The following is a 13,275-nucleotide window of genomic DNA, read 5'->3' as shown; positions in this document are numbered from 1 at the left end:
TCCTCAGTAAGATTAACAATTCTGTATGAAAAGTGCAGCCTCAATCTTTATGAAATATGTGGCAATGTACATTTATTTGCAAAATCAAATGTAAACCTTCAGTTAATTTACAGTAACCTATACAGGGAAAGAAGGATTTATTTCTGTATCATATATTTTACAGAAACTATATAGATCTTCTGGAGAGGAAGTTAAACATAAATATACTCTGACCCCAGATTTTCCACAGTTTATCCAAGCTAGATACAATGCAGCTAATATCAGTGACGTAAGTGACTTCTTTACAACATTTTTTACACACTGTTAATGAATTTTTGAGTAATATGTTAAAGATTGCAGATTCCTTTCACAGATCCCAGTTCTATATAGTCAGCTTCTATCGGTGTAATTTTTCATTCTTTGTGTTACTTGGATTTCCAGCCAGATATCATTTAATTAATTTAATTAATAGATAAATCTGTTCTTATAAATGAAGACCGATGGTTGTATATGATCCCTACTGCACCTGCTTCTAAAGAATTGCCTGGAGTAGCTTAGGAATAGCTTTGACTTGCATATAGGTCATGTGATTACTAAGTTCTCTGGAATAATATGGATTTTCTTTTTTAGGCTTATTATAAACAAGGCTACCATGATCTAATAGCTAAAGGGAACAAGGTGTCTCTTGATGCTATTCCAATTACTCTAGCCAAAGCTTCGAGAAACATTGCTAGTGATGTAAGTATCTACTCCAGGTATGCTATCCTACATTTAGTAGAATGTTGTCCCTTACAGGCTGTCTGGTAGACACCTCATGTGTTGCACAAGTCTCAACTAGAGTCAGCATTATGAAAAAGTGATTCTTAGTCTTTCCCAAAGGCCTAGTTTGCACAGAACTTATTTTATGCTCATCTTGTTTGCTTTAGATAGACAAATGCTTTTGTACTATGTTTCTTAACCCACTTGACACAGGAGAAATAAAATCGGTAGTTCTTGCAATCATTCTGTGACAAATTTCCAGAAACACACTATGTTGGCACCTATTTACAGACAACAAGACAACATGTGTTCAGGGTGCTTTTGGTTATACAGTGGAATGTGGCTTATACATGAATCGGAGGGCCATGTAGTACAAGTTGTGTGAGGTGGGATATGTACTGGTGGTTTTGTATAACTAGAGGAAGCTCTCCAGTCATATTCCGTTTGTTTGCTATTGCTTTCAAATGACTGAGGAGGATTGTCTCAATTATTCTGATATTTTTCATACACCTTTCTGCACAGGAATGCTTAGGAAATGTTTTCTGTTACTTGAAAGAAAATCTAATACTGATAGATCTTATTGTGGTGCACATAACCTGTAGTGTACAGGCTTAGATGGTGCAGCAAGAAAAGCTCGTGTTTGTGCCAGTTAGGAGAGTTTATCTTTCTGAACTGCTTGCAGCTTCTTTTTCCAATCATGGTTGTGAGAGCTTTTGCGTTAGTGTGGACATAGGTAGCCCTACCACTCTCTTTCCTCTGTTTCTAGTATAAATATAAAGAAGCATATGAGAAGGCTAAAGGAAAACAGGTTGGTTTCAGAAGCCTGCAAGATGACCCTAAGCTTGTTCACTACATGAATGTAGCAAAGATTCAGTCTGAGCGCGAGTACAAGAAAGACTATGAGAAGACCAAGACTAACTATCATGCAACTCCTGACATGTACAGTATCCAGGCGGCTAAACAGTCTCAGGATGTAGCTTCTAATGCTCATTACAAAAAACTGATCCATCACTACACTTATCTGCCAGATGCCATGGATGTTGAGCTTGCAAAGAACATGATGCAAATTCAGAGTGATGTAAGTATTTCATTGATAGCAATTTCATGGATGTTATCCTGCATACTGTGACGATAAAGTATGAGTTTATATTTCATTAAAATTGCCATTCCTGTATTGGAATGATCTATTTTTCTTATGTCTTGGAGAAGATATAAGTTTTATCAGCTGGTGGCATTTAGAAATACCTAATTGCAAATGCATTCTTATCAACAGGATTTTGACGCTGGCATATCAGTGGAGAGCTGAATTCTGGAATGCTGAATTCAAGCTAATTTTCACCCGTCCCATCCCCCACACCCCCATTTCCTGATGAAACTTTATTTTGCAACTAACGTAATTTTGTTTTATTCCTTAAGACTTCTTTTAAGTTGTCTTGCTTTTTTATTGCATTCTTATATTGGAGATAGGTAGGATAGTGTAGGGGGACTATTGTTAACCACTTAGGATGAAGGAGTGGGCAAAATGAAGCTATTGATATTGTTAGAAATACATTCTGGAGATCTCTAGTATAGAAGATGTCTCTTCGGAGCTTCTTGGTCCTCCTTGCAGATACAGTTTCAAATGTTGACTGGGCATACATAGTTGCACTCCGCACCTCTTTGTATACTGCAGGATTTGACTCTCTGTGGATCCCTGTGGAGGACCACTCATTTTAGAGTTAGAACATGGAAGGATCTTAAAAAAAGAGTGTACACAATATCCTTGCATTCAGACTGTGCATTAACTTTGTCTGAATGTTTATATGGGATAACCTGCATATTTTGTAGCTGTGATAAAGTTTTCACTTGCAGTCTGTGGACTCTTCATAGTTTACTGTAGGAGGAACTATAAGAAAAAAATAAAAAATTGAGCCTCTGTGGAACCTCTGTGTAAGGCCAAGTCTCATAGAGTCTGCTGATTCACAGAACAAATTAAACAGTCACCATACGGTAGTTCAGAAGTTACTAAGAATTGAAGGTTGGTGAAATTTTTCACATAGGTGAAAGAAAAGGATGGTTAGTAAATACTGGATTCATGAATCATGAATCAAAAATACACTTGTTTTCTTCTTTATAAAATTAGAGAAGCATGAAAAGTATCTGCTGTTCCCTTCAGGAGTTTATAAATATTTCCTGCTCGTGTAGAATATGCTAGCTGGGCTATGTGATTATTGCTTTAAACAGAATGATTACAGTTCTTTGGGAAAATCTTGGTCCATGTTGGTTTTTTCTCCTTCAGAATGTGTACAAACAAGAGTATAACAGCTGGTTCAAGGGTATTGGATGGAGTCCTCTTGGTTCTCTGGATGTTGAAAAAGCCAAAAAGGCTGGGGAAGCATTAAATGAAAAGAAATACCGTCAGCACCCAGACACCATCAAATTTACAAGTATACCAGATTCAATGCCAATGGTTTTAGCTCAGCACAACACCAAGCAACTGAGTGATGTAAGGAATTTTTCATTATTAATGGGATATAGTGATTTTAATTTTTACCATATTTATGATTTCTGTGTTACTGTTCGACATTCCATCCAAAAAAAAAGAAGTTACATTTTTAAAATCGTAAAAAATAGTAAGGTTGCCATTTGTTGGTAAGAATTAAGCATTGTTACATTGTCTCTATTTGTTAACGCTAGTATTACCTGCTTTCCAAGAAGTATTTGTTTATTTTTCCTTGCAGGTAACATATAAACAAGAGGGTGAAAAACTGAAACACAAATATACCCTGGATCCTGATGTTCCTCAGTTTATTCAAGCCAGGGTCAATGCCTACAATTTGAGTGATGTAAGCATATAACCAATAGTCTGATCAATAATATATTGATTTATAATTTACTTAATAGAGGAAATAACTTTATTTGTGCTATGATACTGAATATAGAAATGCACAAGCTAGAAGACAGTGAGTTTTGTGCTTGTAAAGCAAATTTTTAAACTGTCTGAGCATTCATGAACATAAACACATTTCAATGTTTTATTGCCAAAGTACTTGGGTAGACTGAATGAGAAAATTACTCAGATTTCCTGTAGGTTTGGAGACTTACATCATCTACTTTTGTATGAAATGCACCACAGAGGCAAGCAGTACAAGTTCTCTTTCTATTGCTACCTCCTTCTGGGCTTTCAAAGGAAATTAACTCATCCCGTGGCAAGATAATAATGCCTTTTTCTGCTGTTCAGCTACTAATCTGTCTCCTTTTCATCACTTCTTCCATCCATCCAACACCACAAGGATCTCCATTATTAGTATCAGATTTATTCCCTTCATGATATTAAGTGTTATGGTGACATTATCAGGCCTCCAAGAACCAGGTAAAATCTACTTTAATAGCCTTGAAATACTAATAGTCTGTCCAGATGTTAACTGCTAACAAAAAACCAGACAGACTGCTTTCTTCAGTTCATTAAGATCACAAGGCCTGATTTTGAAGCAAACAGGAAAAAATTTCTGAAGGTTCAGTCAAATAAAAAAGGGTTTGCTTTCAAAGCAAGGGTAAAAATGCCTTGCGATAGGGTTATTCAGCATAAAAATTGCAAGAAACACTTACAGTGTTAGTGGTTTGTCTACGTGTGTTAAACTGATTGTCTTGAAGGACTCTCCTGTCTTTGTAGTCAATATATTTATCAGAATATAGATGTAGTTTCTGTGCAGGTCAACATTTTTCCTTGCAATTGCACAGACTAAACTGAGTATTTTGATTCCCATAACTATAATAAAAATATGGGCTTAAACAACTGTGTTAAAATTGTTACTTGTACCTTTGCTAACTCATACCTTTTTTCCCTATAAGGCTAACTACAAAGCAGACTGGAAAAAGACCATAGCCAAAGGATATGATCTGAAACCAGATGCCATTCCTATCATTGCTGCTAAGGCTTCTCGGAATATTGCAAGTGATGTAAGTATAATTCACTTGAAATGGAATACATACATCTACTGTGTTACAGCTTTCTGTAGCATAGTGTGCTATAGAATGTATGCTATATATGTATAATGGTATAGAGACAGTTAACCGTGAGAACTGGAACTCTTATGCTGCTTCAAAATAAGAAGTAAATTCAGATGTTTACATGACTTCTGAAAAAAACACTTACTTTGGAAATGCATCATAATGTGTGTGAGCGCTGGTGAGGTGGGGCTAGTTGTTTTGTGTGCTTCATGTATTCACCAGATTACTTGGAATTTCCTTTGTTATAATTTACCTGAGCTGTATTCTTAATTGCTGGAGACCTGTATTTATACTTGACTGGCATTCATGAGTGGTACAGAAATGTGGCTGTGTTCAGGCAGCTGCATTAATTGGCAATAGTAAAACTTGGTGTGCCATCCGACACAAGCTGTGAAAGGGGATTTGGAACACAGAAATAAATTTACTAACTTTAAAATGGCTAGAATGACTTCCATTGCCAGTTAAAAATTGTCTTCCTCCAATAGCTGAATATAGGGATGTCTAATTGTCTGTTAGTGTTGGGTTTTTTAATAATACATTATTATGCTAGGCTTTTAATGAAAAGATGAATATTCCTGGAAGTTAGAAGTCTATGGCAGTAAAATATAATGTGTCAGAGGCAATATCGAGGGAGGGCATGTAACTGCATATCTAGGTTTAGATCTGTACCAGCAGTGAAAACAAGTAGAGAAATGTAGCAATCCTGTTCTGTTTTTTTTCCTAAAAAAGTTTATTAAGAATGAATGGCAGTTGTTGAAATACTGAGTGTCACAGTATTAGAATTATCAAAAGCATGTTTTGTCTTTCTGAAGTGGGTGAAGGCTTTCTTTTCTTTTGTCTCTAGTACAAGTACAAGGAATCATATGAGAAAGGTAAAGGCAAACAGGTTGGATACCGTAGCCTGCAGGATGATCCTAAACTTGTTCATTACATGAATGTGGCCAAAATGCAATCAGATCGTGAATATAAAAAGGATTATGAAGTCACAAAGACCAGATATCATACTCCGTTGGATATGTTCAGCGTGACGGCTGCCAAGAAAGCCCAGGAAGCGATTACAAATACTGGCTATAAACAACCAATTCACAATTATACACTCTTGCCTGATTCTCTGAATCTGGAGCTATCAAGAAATGTGATGCAGCTTCAGAGTGATGTATGTAATAATTAATCTCTTTTTTTTTTCCTTCTTATAATGACTATGTTATACTGTTAATGTTTTAAGGATAAAAAATTAACTATATTGGATTAACAGTAGACTGAGATGTAACTATCTGGTCTGGAACTCTGTGTTTTCAAAAATTATCAGAATTATGTGTAGCTGATAAGGGACTTTGCTACCAAGTAACAACTTCCTGTGTTATATCTCTACATATTTGGCTAATGAACATGTTTTTCTAATTAATGTTTTTTTGTAGTTGGATTTGAATTTGTTGTTACTGTGATTACTATTTGCATTGCCCGATTGCAGGTTATATATAGTCTAAATTCTGACTATATTTTGTTCAAGTTTTCAAAAAATATACATTATGTACATTTGTATTATATCTAGGGATTTGAGATTATTTTATTTTGTTCACTTTTCCTTTCTGCCTTTGTCCTCCCAGAGATGCATATGCCACTTATGATAAAGATTCCTAAAATAGCTTTGTAGTTTCCATAGTTTCCATTAAGTTCTGTGACTTATTTCCCTTTTTTTTTTTCCCCTGTAGTGTAACTTCAGGCACTGCTTCTTTACCCAGAAATATTTAGTTTAATCTGCTTTATTTAACAGTCGTCTGACAAATTTGAAGTTCTCCAAAATGTTAGTAATCTGATTGGAAGTGTTCTTCAGATTCTAAGTATTGTTTGGAGAAGATCATGTGCATGTTCCCATTGGCCGACAAATAGAGGATCCAACCTTTAGACACTGTTCTTTTCGAATACAGAAATTTGCATCTCAAGTTTTTTTTCTTCCCCATTGTATTTTTACCTGACCTTACTGCATTGGCTGAGCTTGCTTGGCTGTCTCAGATGTTTGCAAGGAGAGAAGTGTATTATGTGAGGACAAATTTTGCCCTGTATACACATGCTTTGAAAGTATGTAGTCTTTCTCTCAGACTCTGATATTCTCCTTGTTAATCCTAACTCTGCAGTTCAGGAACAGGTTTAATTGTTGCAGTATTTTTGTACCTTTATCTGTTCTGAAGTATGATTAAGTAGGAATGGTGTCTAGTCAAGATTGTGCAGAACAAGGCAATTAAGAGAAGTTGTTGAAACAATTTCTCTAAATCAGTTCTACTGCAAACTGAGTCACCAACAAACAAGAGTGTCAGTTAAGAAAAATATTTTATTTTTGACAGAATATTGTATTTATCACTCAAAATTTGTTTCAAGGTCTCTGCATTTGGTTTGTAGTGAGAGTTCTACACACTGGTTTAGTGAAAAGAATTTCTGTATCCCTAACACATGCATAGTTATTAATGTATGCTAAGAATATGGAAACCAGTAGCAGTTATAACAGGCTTGTCTAAATTTTCCTGAAAAAATGAATAACCAGAAGTTTTAAGGCCTTACCTGTTTTTATTTATATAGACATTCTAATTTTCCTTGTCTCACTGTGGTCTTCCTTGTCTATTTTTTAAAAGAATGTTTACAAAGCAGACTTTAATAACTGGTTGAGGGGAGTTGGCTGGGTACCAATTCAGTCACTGGATGTAGAAAAGGCCAAAAAAGCCACAGAGATTCTCAGTGAGAAGAAGTACCGCCAGCACCCGGACAAGCTGAAGTACTCCATTACTATGGATGCCATGGAGCAAGTGCTAGCTAAGCAAAATGCCAAGACCATGAATAAGGTGAGAATTTGTGCAGGTGATCATGAGTTGGAGGTTGGGTCGTTGTCTTGCAGAATTGTGGAGCAGGTGCATTCCCATAGAAGTCACTAGAATTCAATGAGTACAATGATTTGCTTCATTAAGACTGGGCCCTAAGAGATGCTGGAAGCCTCAGACTATTCATAATTAAGGGGTTTTATTTTCTGTTTAAAAAGATTAAAAATTTCTCTTTTGTGTATGTGAGTAAAGATGTCTTCTCCAGATTTATAGTGCTTTGGTAACCTTCATTCTTTTTCTGCAGGAGGTAGTAGTCATAATCAGTGAGTTGAAAAACCTCTGGAATTCTTTTAGTTATGTACAGCTTGCCTTGAAAAGTGGAGTTTTTTAAATTTGCCCCGTGTTGTCTGAGACACCACTGATCCCACGTTCCATGTTTGCCGTGGAAAGAGGGTGTGTAGAAAAAAAAGAAAATTATGCTTTGCATTAAAGCAGGGGAAAATGCAGACTGAAATATTCCGTTTAAATATTTACTAGTTCTCAAAACATACTTTGCAAATTTCTCAAATAGAGTACTAACGGAAGAGGAGAAATATAATATTGCCACTCAGCTGTTGTATTTGGGAAGATTATTTATAGTGCTTATGACACTAAAATGTTATTTATTGCAAATGAACATAACAGCAAGCTCTTATGAGTGCAATGCTTTTTCAGTGCTAAATATTACTTTTTAATTGCAGAGACTCTACACTGATAAATGGAACAAAGAGAAAACCAGCATTCATGTTATGCCAGATACTCCAGAAATTCTGCAGTCTAGAGTGAACCAGATCACAATGAGTAATGTGAGTACCATGCTCACATGGGGCATTCAGTGTCTGTTGCAAAAATCTGTGTCATTTTTATGTCTTTTAAGTTAAGTTTATGTCTTTAAGGCTGCTTCAGTACTTCTGCCTTCATAATAGAGAACATGTTTTCTTTTACTTTTTAAATTAGAAACTTTACAAAGCTGGGTGGGAGGAAGACAAGAAGAAAGGTTATGACTTGCAGCCAGACGCCATTCCAATAAAAGCAGCCAAAGCCTCCAGAGACATTGCAAGTGATGTAAGTTTGATTGCGTGATAGTACTCAGAGTAACTACAAAGATAGTAAGAGAGCATTTTAAAGGTGTTCTGTTATGCACAAATAATTTTTTTCAAACATCTTGAGTTGTTTATATTTCAATTGTATGCTTGATGGTATAAGCCTTTGCAGTATTTGCTCTCCAATGGAAAAATACTGAATTGTGCTTTTTTGCTCTTTGTTTAGCAAGCTGCTGAGCTCCATGTGCCTGTGCCATGGGCTGTTATGTAAGGCTATGTTTAAATGACAAAACCTGAGATCTTGTCATGAAACTCCCTCAGATACTTTCTTGTTTTCAGAGATATGATTGAGCTTAATAGCACATTCTTTAAAATGTAATTTTTTGCTGTTCTTTCTCTTTCCTGCTGTCAGTATAAATACAAACTAGCCTATGAAAAAGCAAAAGGAAAGCATATTGGATTCCGCAGCCTTGAAGACGACCCCAAGTTGGTGCACTTCATGCAGGTCGCTAAGATGCAATCTGATCGTGAATACAAAAAAGACTATGAGAAAGCAAAGACTAATTTCCATACTCCAGTTGACATGTTCAGTGTTGTGTCAGCCAAAAAAGCACAGGAAGTGGCTACAAATGTAAACTACAAAAACTTGATTCATACCTACAGTGTTCTGCCTGATGCTATGAGTCTTGAATTAGCCAAAACCATGATGCAGATACAGAGTGATGTAAGTGAGAGATTCTTCACCCTTTGCATTATGAATACAATGATGCATGGTTTATGAAAGCATATTGTAGGATAAATAGTACTATTTTCCTAGTGAAATTAGTTCAGTTATGTACTAAAATGTAGCAAATGGGACAAAACTTTCAGCAGTGATAGCCATTGTATTTTTGTAAGACTGAAGTATTAAATTACACCTATTGCTAAAGAATTTGGGCTCAGAAATAAATAATTTTATATATAAAGTGAAATGGATATTTATTGCTTACATGTCCTGTCGGATGTCCAGGAGCAATATTTGTGTGCAGGACCAGACAGGAAAAGCTTCATTTTTCTTTAACAGTTTTATACTGTACTTCCAAAAAGATCTTTTCAGAAGAAGGGGAAACCAGCTAAATAGCCATATTCTCAGATTTTTCTGAGATTTTTAAGCTCTAGAGAGGAGGGCCTTTTTTTCTTGCTAGACTGGTTCAAGATGATCTCCTTCTTCAATGGGGCTTGAGTATGTAATCTCATGCGAGCAATCTATATACATCATAAGGAGGATCTGCACATTGTATAAAAGGCAGAGTAGGAAAATACAGACATCACTAACAAATGTGTTTCTAAATAAACCTTGAATGCACCTTGATACTGCTTCTTTTTAGAATAAGTGCATTCAAAATCTAACATTCATTAAACACAGAAATAAGTGTCATGATTTACGAACTTTTTCCTAAATCTGATTATGATTATTTTCTTTTTCTGTCTCCAGAATCAATACCGAGCAGAATATGATGAAAGTATGAAGGGTGTTGGATGGGTACCACTGGGCTCCCTGGAAGCTGAAAAGAATAAGAAAGCAATGGAAATTCTTAGTGAAAAGAAGTATCGCCAGCATCCAGACAAGCTGAAGTATTCTGTTCCTCTAGATTCCATGAACATGGCCTTAGCTTTAAATAATGCTAAAATCATGGATGAGGTAAGAAAGCATTAATCAAAATTCATTTAAGTTTGCAGAATTAAGAAACAAACTGTATCTGATGTAATAGTCAGTCTTACTATATGCACAGCTTTGGTAATTTTGGCAGCTAATGAATATGCTTGACTGTAATTGTATTTCATCTGAATAGACCTTTGATATACCTGAAAGCAAAACATGACCCTAATATTTCTAGGAAATACATACAAAGATGGAGCAGGGTGTGTGTGTGTGGCATTTTATTAATTAAGTTTGCCCAAGATAACTGATTTTAGCCTTTTAGCAGTTTAAATCTTGGGGTTAAAAATACTAGAGTGAGCCCTTTCAGAAACAAGGTTTAAACTTTTAAATGTATAGTGCATTTCATCTGATGCCTGTTACATTAATATGAAATTACTACATGATATGAATGCTGTTATAATGAGATATTTATTTTCTAGCTCTCGTGCTGAACCGATGTAACCTGCTGGTGTTCCTTAGAAATATCTAAGCTTCACGTGCATTGTAGTTACAGAGACCGTCAGAATCTTATGTGTACTTTCGTTAGCTCTGTTTCCTCTAAGAAAAGCTTTGTTGCCTCTCTCAACTGACACTTATTTTCTTGGAGATAAACTAATAATCTTCCACCTGTAACTTTTTTTTTCTTATACCTTCTGGCTTGGCTTTTAGCCATGGGTTGACCCTGGTAGGCAACTAAGCACCGCACAGCCACTTGCTCACTTCCTCCCTTAGAGCGGGATGAGGAAGAGGAAGAGTAAAAGCAAAAAGCCCTTGTGGGTCAAGATAATAAATGTTTAATAAGCAAAGGAGAAGTGGAAAAAGATAGAAAACAAGTGATGCAAAAGCAGTCGCTTGCCACCTCCCACGGGAAGGCTGATGTCCAGCCAGTTCCCAAGCGAAACCCTCTCTGCCCCCTTTTTATTTGCTGAATATGACATTATATGGCATGGCATACCTCTTTAGTTAGCTGGGTTCATCTATCTGGTTATATCCCCTCCCAACCTCTTGCACATCCCCAGTGTATTCACTGTAGGGGCACAGAGGAACATTGAAGGCCTTGATACTATGCACACACTGTTCAGCAACAGCTGAAACATTGGTGTATTACCAGCATTATTTTAGTTGCAACTCTAAAACAAAGCATGGTTAGAGCTGCTGTGAAGAGGATTAACTCCATCCCAGCCAGACCCAGTATGTTCTGAAACCTGTTGTTGTTTTCTGCTGTTCAGTGTGCTTGAATACACTGCTGGACAAAAGAGAAGCAATAAAATAATCTAGCAAAATTGAAAATTGAAATAAATTATTTGACTAAAAATTGAAATAAAAATTCTTTTATTTCAGCCTCACACAATGAACTTCATAAGAGCTATTCCTGGTATACACTGCTTTTAATTGCTGAAATAGAAAGACGAATGCTCCTACCATGTTAGTAGTTGCATCATTGTAAAGAGAGATTGTATTTCAAATAGGAAATATTCTTTTAAACTGTTTCATGTAGGTTTTTTGTGTTGACATTTTTTAATTCTTTTTTATCCTTCCAGCACAAGTACAAACAAGCATGGGAAGAAGACAAAAAGAAAGTTCACATCACACCAGATATTCCACAGATTGCTTTGGCGAAAGTTAATGCATTTAATCTAAGTGATGTGAGTACTGTTCTTTATTTTTTTAATTATTTTTTTAAATTCGGAATAAGTGAGAAGACAGCATACGACAGTATCCCTCGTTCTCACTTTGCAAACCTGTAGTAATTTCACAAAAAGCGATTCATTTTCCTTTTCCCACTTTCCCCAAAATTAAATACTGAAATTTAACCCATAGTATATGTAGTTAGATTATAAAGTGTTTAGGTAGGTCATCAAAATGTTTGTTACTGACAAAATGACATTAAAATGTTTGTTACCGACAAAATAGTGATAGTAGAATTTGAGTACTGTCCGTGTTTGTTACTGTAGTTATTGTATTATTTCCCTATGTCCAGTATTCTGTACAGGATTCAAAATTCTTGCATACTGAACCTATTCTTTCAGTAATAGATGGTATTTGAGAATTTTTCAGTAGCCAGTTGTTAAGGCTGTGTATACTAAATAGAATAGTGTTTGTAATTGTGCACATCTTCAATGTGCACAGAAATAGACATATTTATGTCGTTTTTTAAAAGGTGGCATCCTTATATGTGTAAACTATTCATCAGTATCTGCACATACGGAAAATGAATGCAATTTCTTGCTCTTTTATTATAGGGTATTGTCACTGATTATAGTTCAGTCCAGCTGCATTGATGTATGAATACTAGGATTGGCGGTAATTTTGAATGGGTATTTATGGCTCTGTCCTTTGAGTGCCTTAAAGAACTGTTCAAGGAATGTTAAATATAGGAATAGTCTGTGTTTCACGTTATCATATTAAATTACTAGAGTTTTGTTTAAATGATTGTGGTATGTTTTGCCATTTTAAAGGATGTTTCTTTTCTTTTTTTTTCACAGAAAATGTACAGACTTTCGTTTGAAGAATCTAGGAAGAAAGGATATGACCTTAGAGCTGATGCTATCCCTATTAAAGCTGCCAAAGCTTCTAGGGATATTGCTAGTGATGTAAGTTCTTGAAAGAAAACATGATCCATTTCAGATGTTGTAAAACATTCATTTCTTGACACAATTCAATTTTATATGCCAAAAATATGAAATCTCTTTATTCTTTTGCTTGTAAATAGTTCTGAAGTATACAATATACATTCTAATACATTTTGTAGAAGGGTTAAAGAACAATTTCTTCATTAGAAAGGTAAGGAGATGTATGAGGTATTTCCAGGAAAAAAAAATAAGGCAATTTATTCCTCAGTGTGATGGTTCTTGAATAGTTTATAAATGTATGTCTTGTATTTGTAGTTTAGACAGAATGATCAAAGTTTATTCTCAGAAATACTCAATTATTAAAAAAAAAGTAAAAATTATTTTTACTGCTGTGGTACAGT

The 13,275-nt window shown here is 35.4% G+C and overlaps 1 protein-coding gene across 1 annotated transcript in view; it reads left to right on the top strand.

The window, feature by feature from the left end:
- Positions 1-13,275, top strand: part of NEB (nebulin) — a gene marked incomplete at both ends in the record, with an annotated part of 125,402 nt that overhangs the window by 17,434 nt on the left and 94,693 nt on the right. Inside the window, 14 exons of the mRNA XM_080621910.1 lie at positions 164-268; positions 610-717; positions 1,505-1,816; positions 3,017-3,223; positions 3,459-3,563; positions 4,570-4,677; positions 5,573-5,884; positions 7,356-7,562; positions 8,279-8,383; positions 8,535-8,642; positions 9,033-9,344; positions 10,095-10,301; positions 11,843-11,947; positions 12,788-12,895. Of these exons, the coding sequence (XP_080478036.1) occupies positions 164-268; positions 610-717; positions 1,505-1,816; positions 3,017-3,223; positions 3,459-3,563; positions 4,570-4,677; positions 5,573-5,884; positions 7,356-7,562; positions 8,279-8,383; positions 8,535-8,642; positions 9,033-9,344; positions 10,095-10,301; positions 11,843-11,947; positions 12,788-12,895 (2,409 nt within the window). The remainder of the gene's footprint in view (positions 1-163; positions 269-609; positions 718-1,504; positions 1,817-3,016; positions 3,224-3,458; positions 3,564-4,569; positions 4,678-5,572; positions 5,885-7,355; positions 7,563-8,278; positions 8,384-8,534; positions 8,643-9,032; positions 9,345-10,094; positions 10,302-11,842; positions 11,948-12,787; positions 12,896-13,275) is intronic.

Source organism: Psittacula echo (assembly GCF_963264785.1).
Source record: "Psittacula echo genome assembly, chromosome: 6".
NCBI lineage: Eukaryota > Metazoa > Chordata > Aves > Psittaciformes > Psittacidae > Psittacula > Psittacula echo.
The sequence above is the reverse complement of the archived record's forward strand: the minus strand, read 5'-3'. Positions and strand labels throughout refer to the sequence as shown.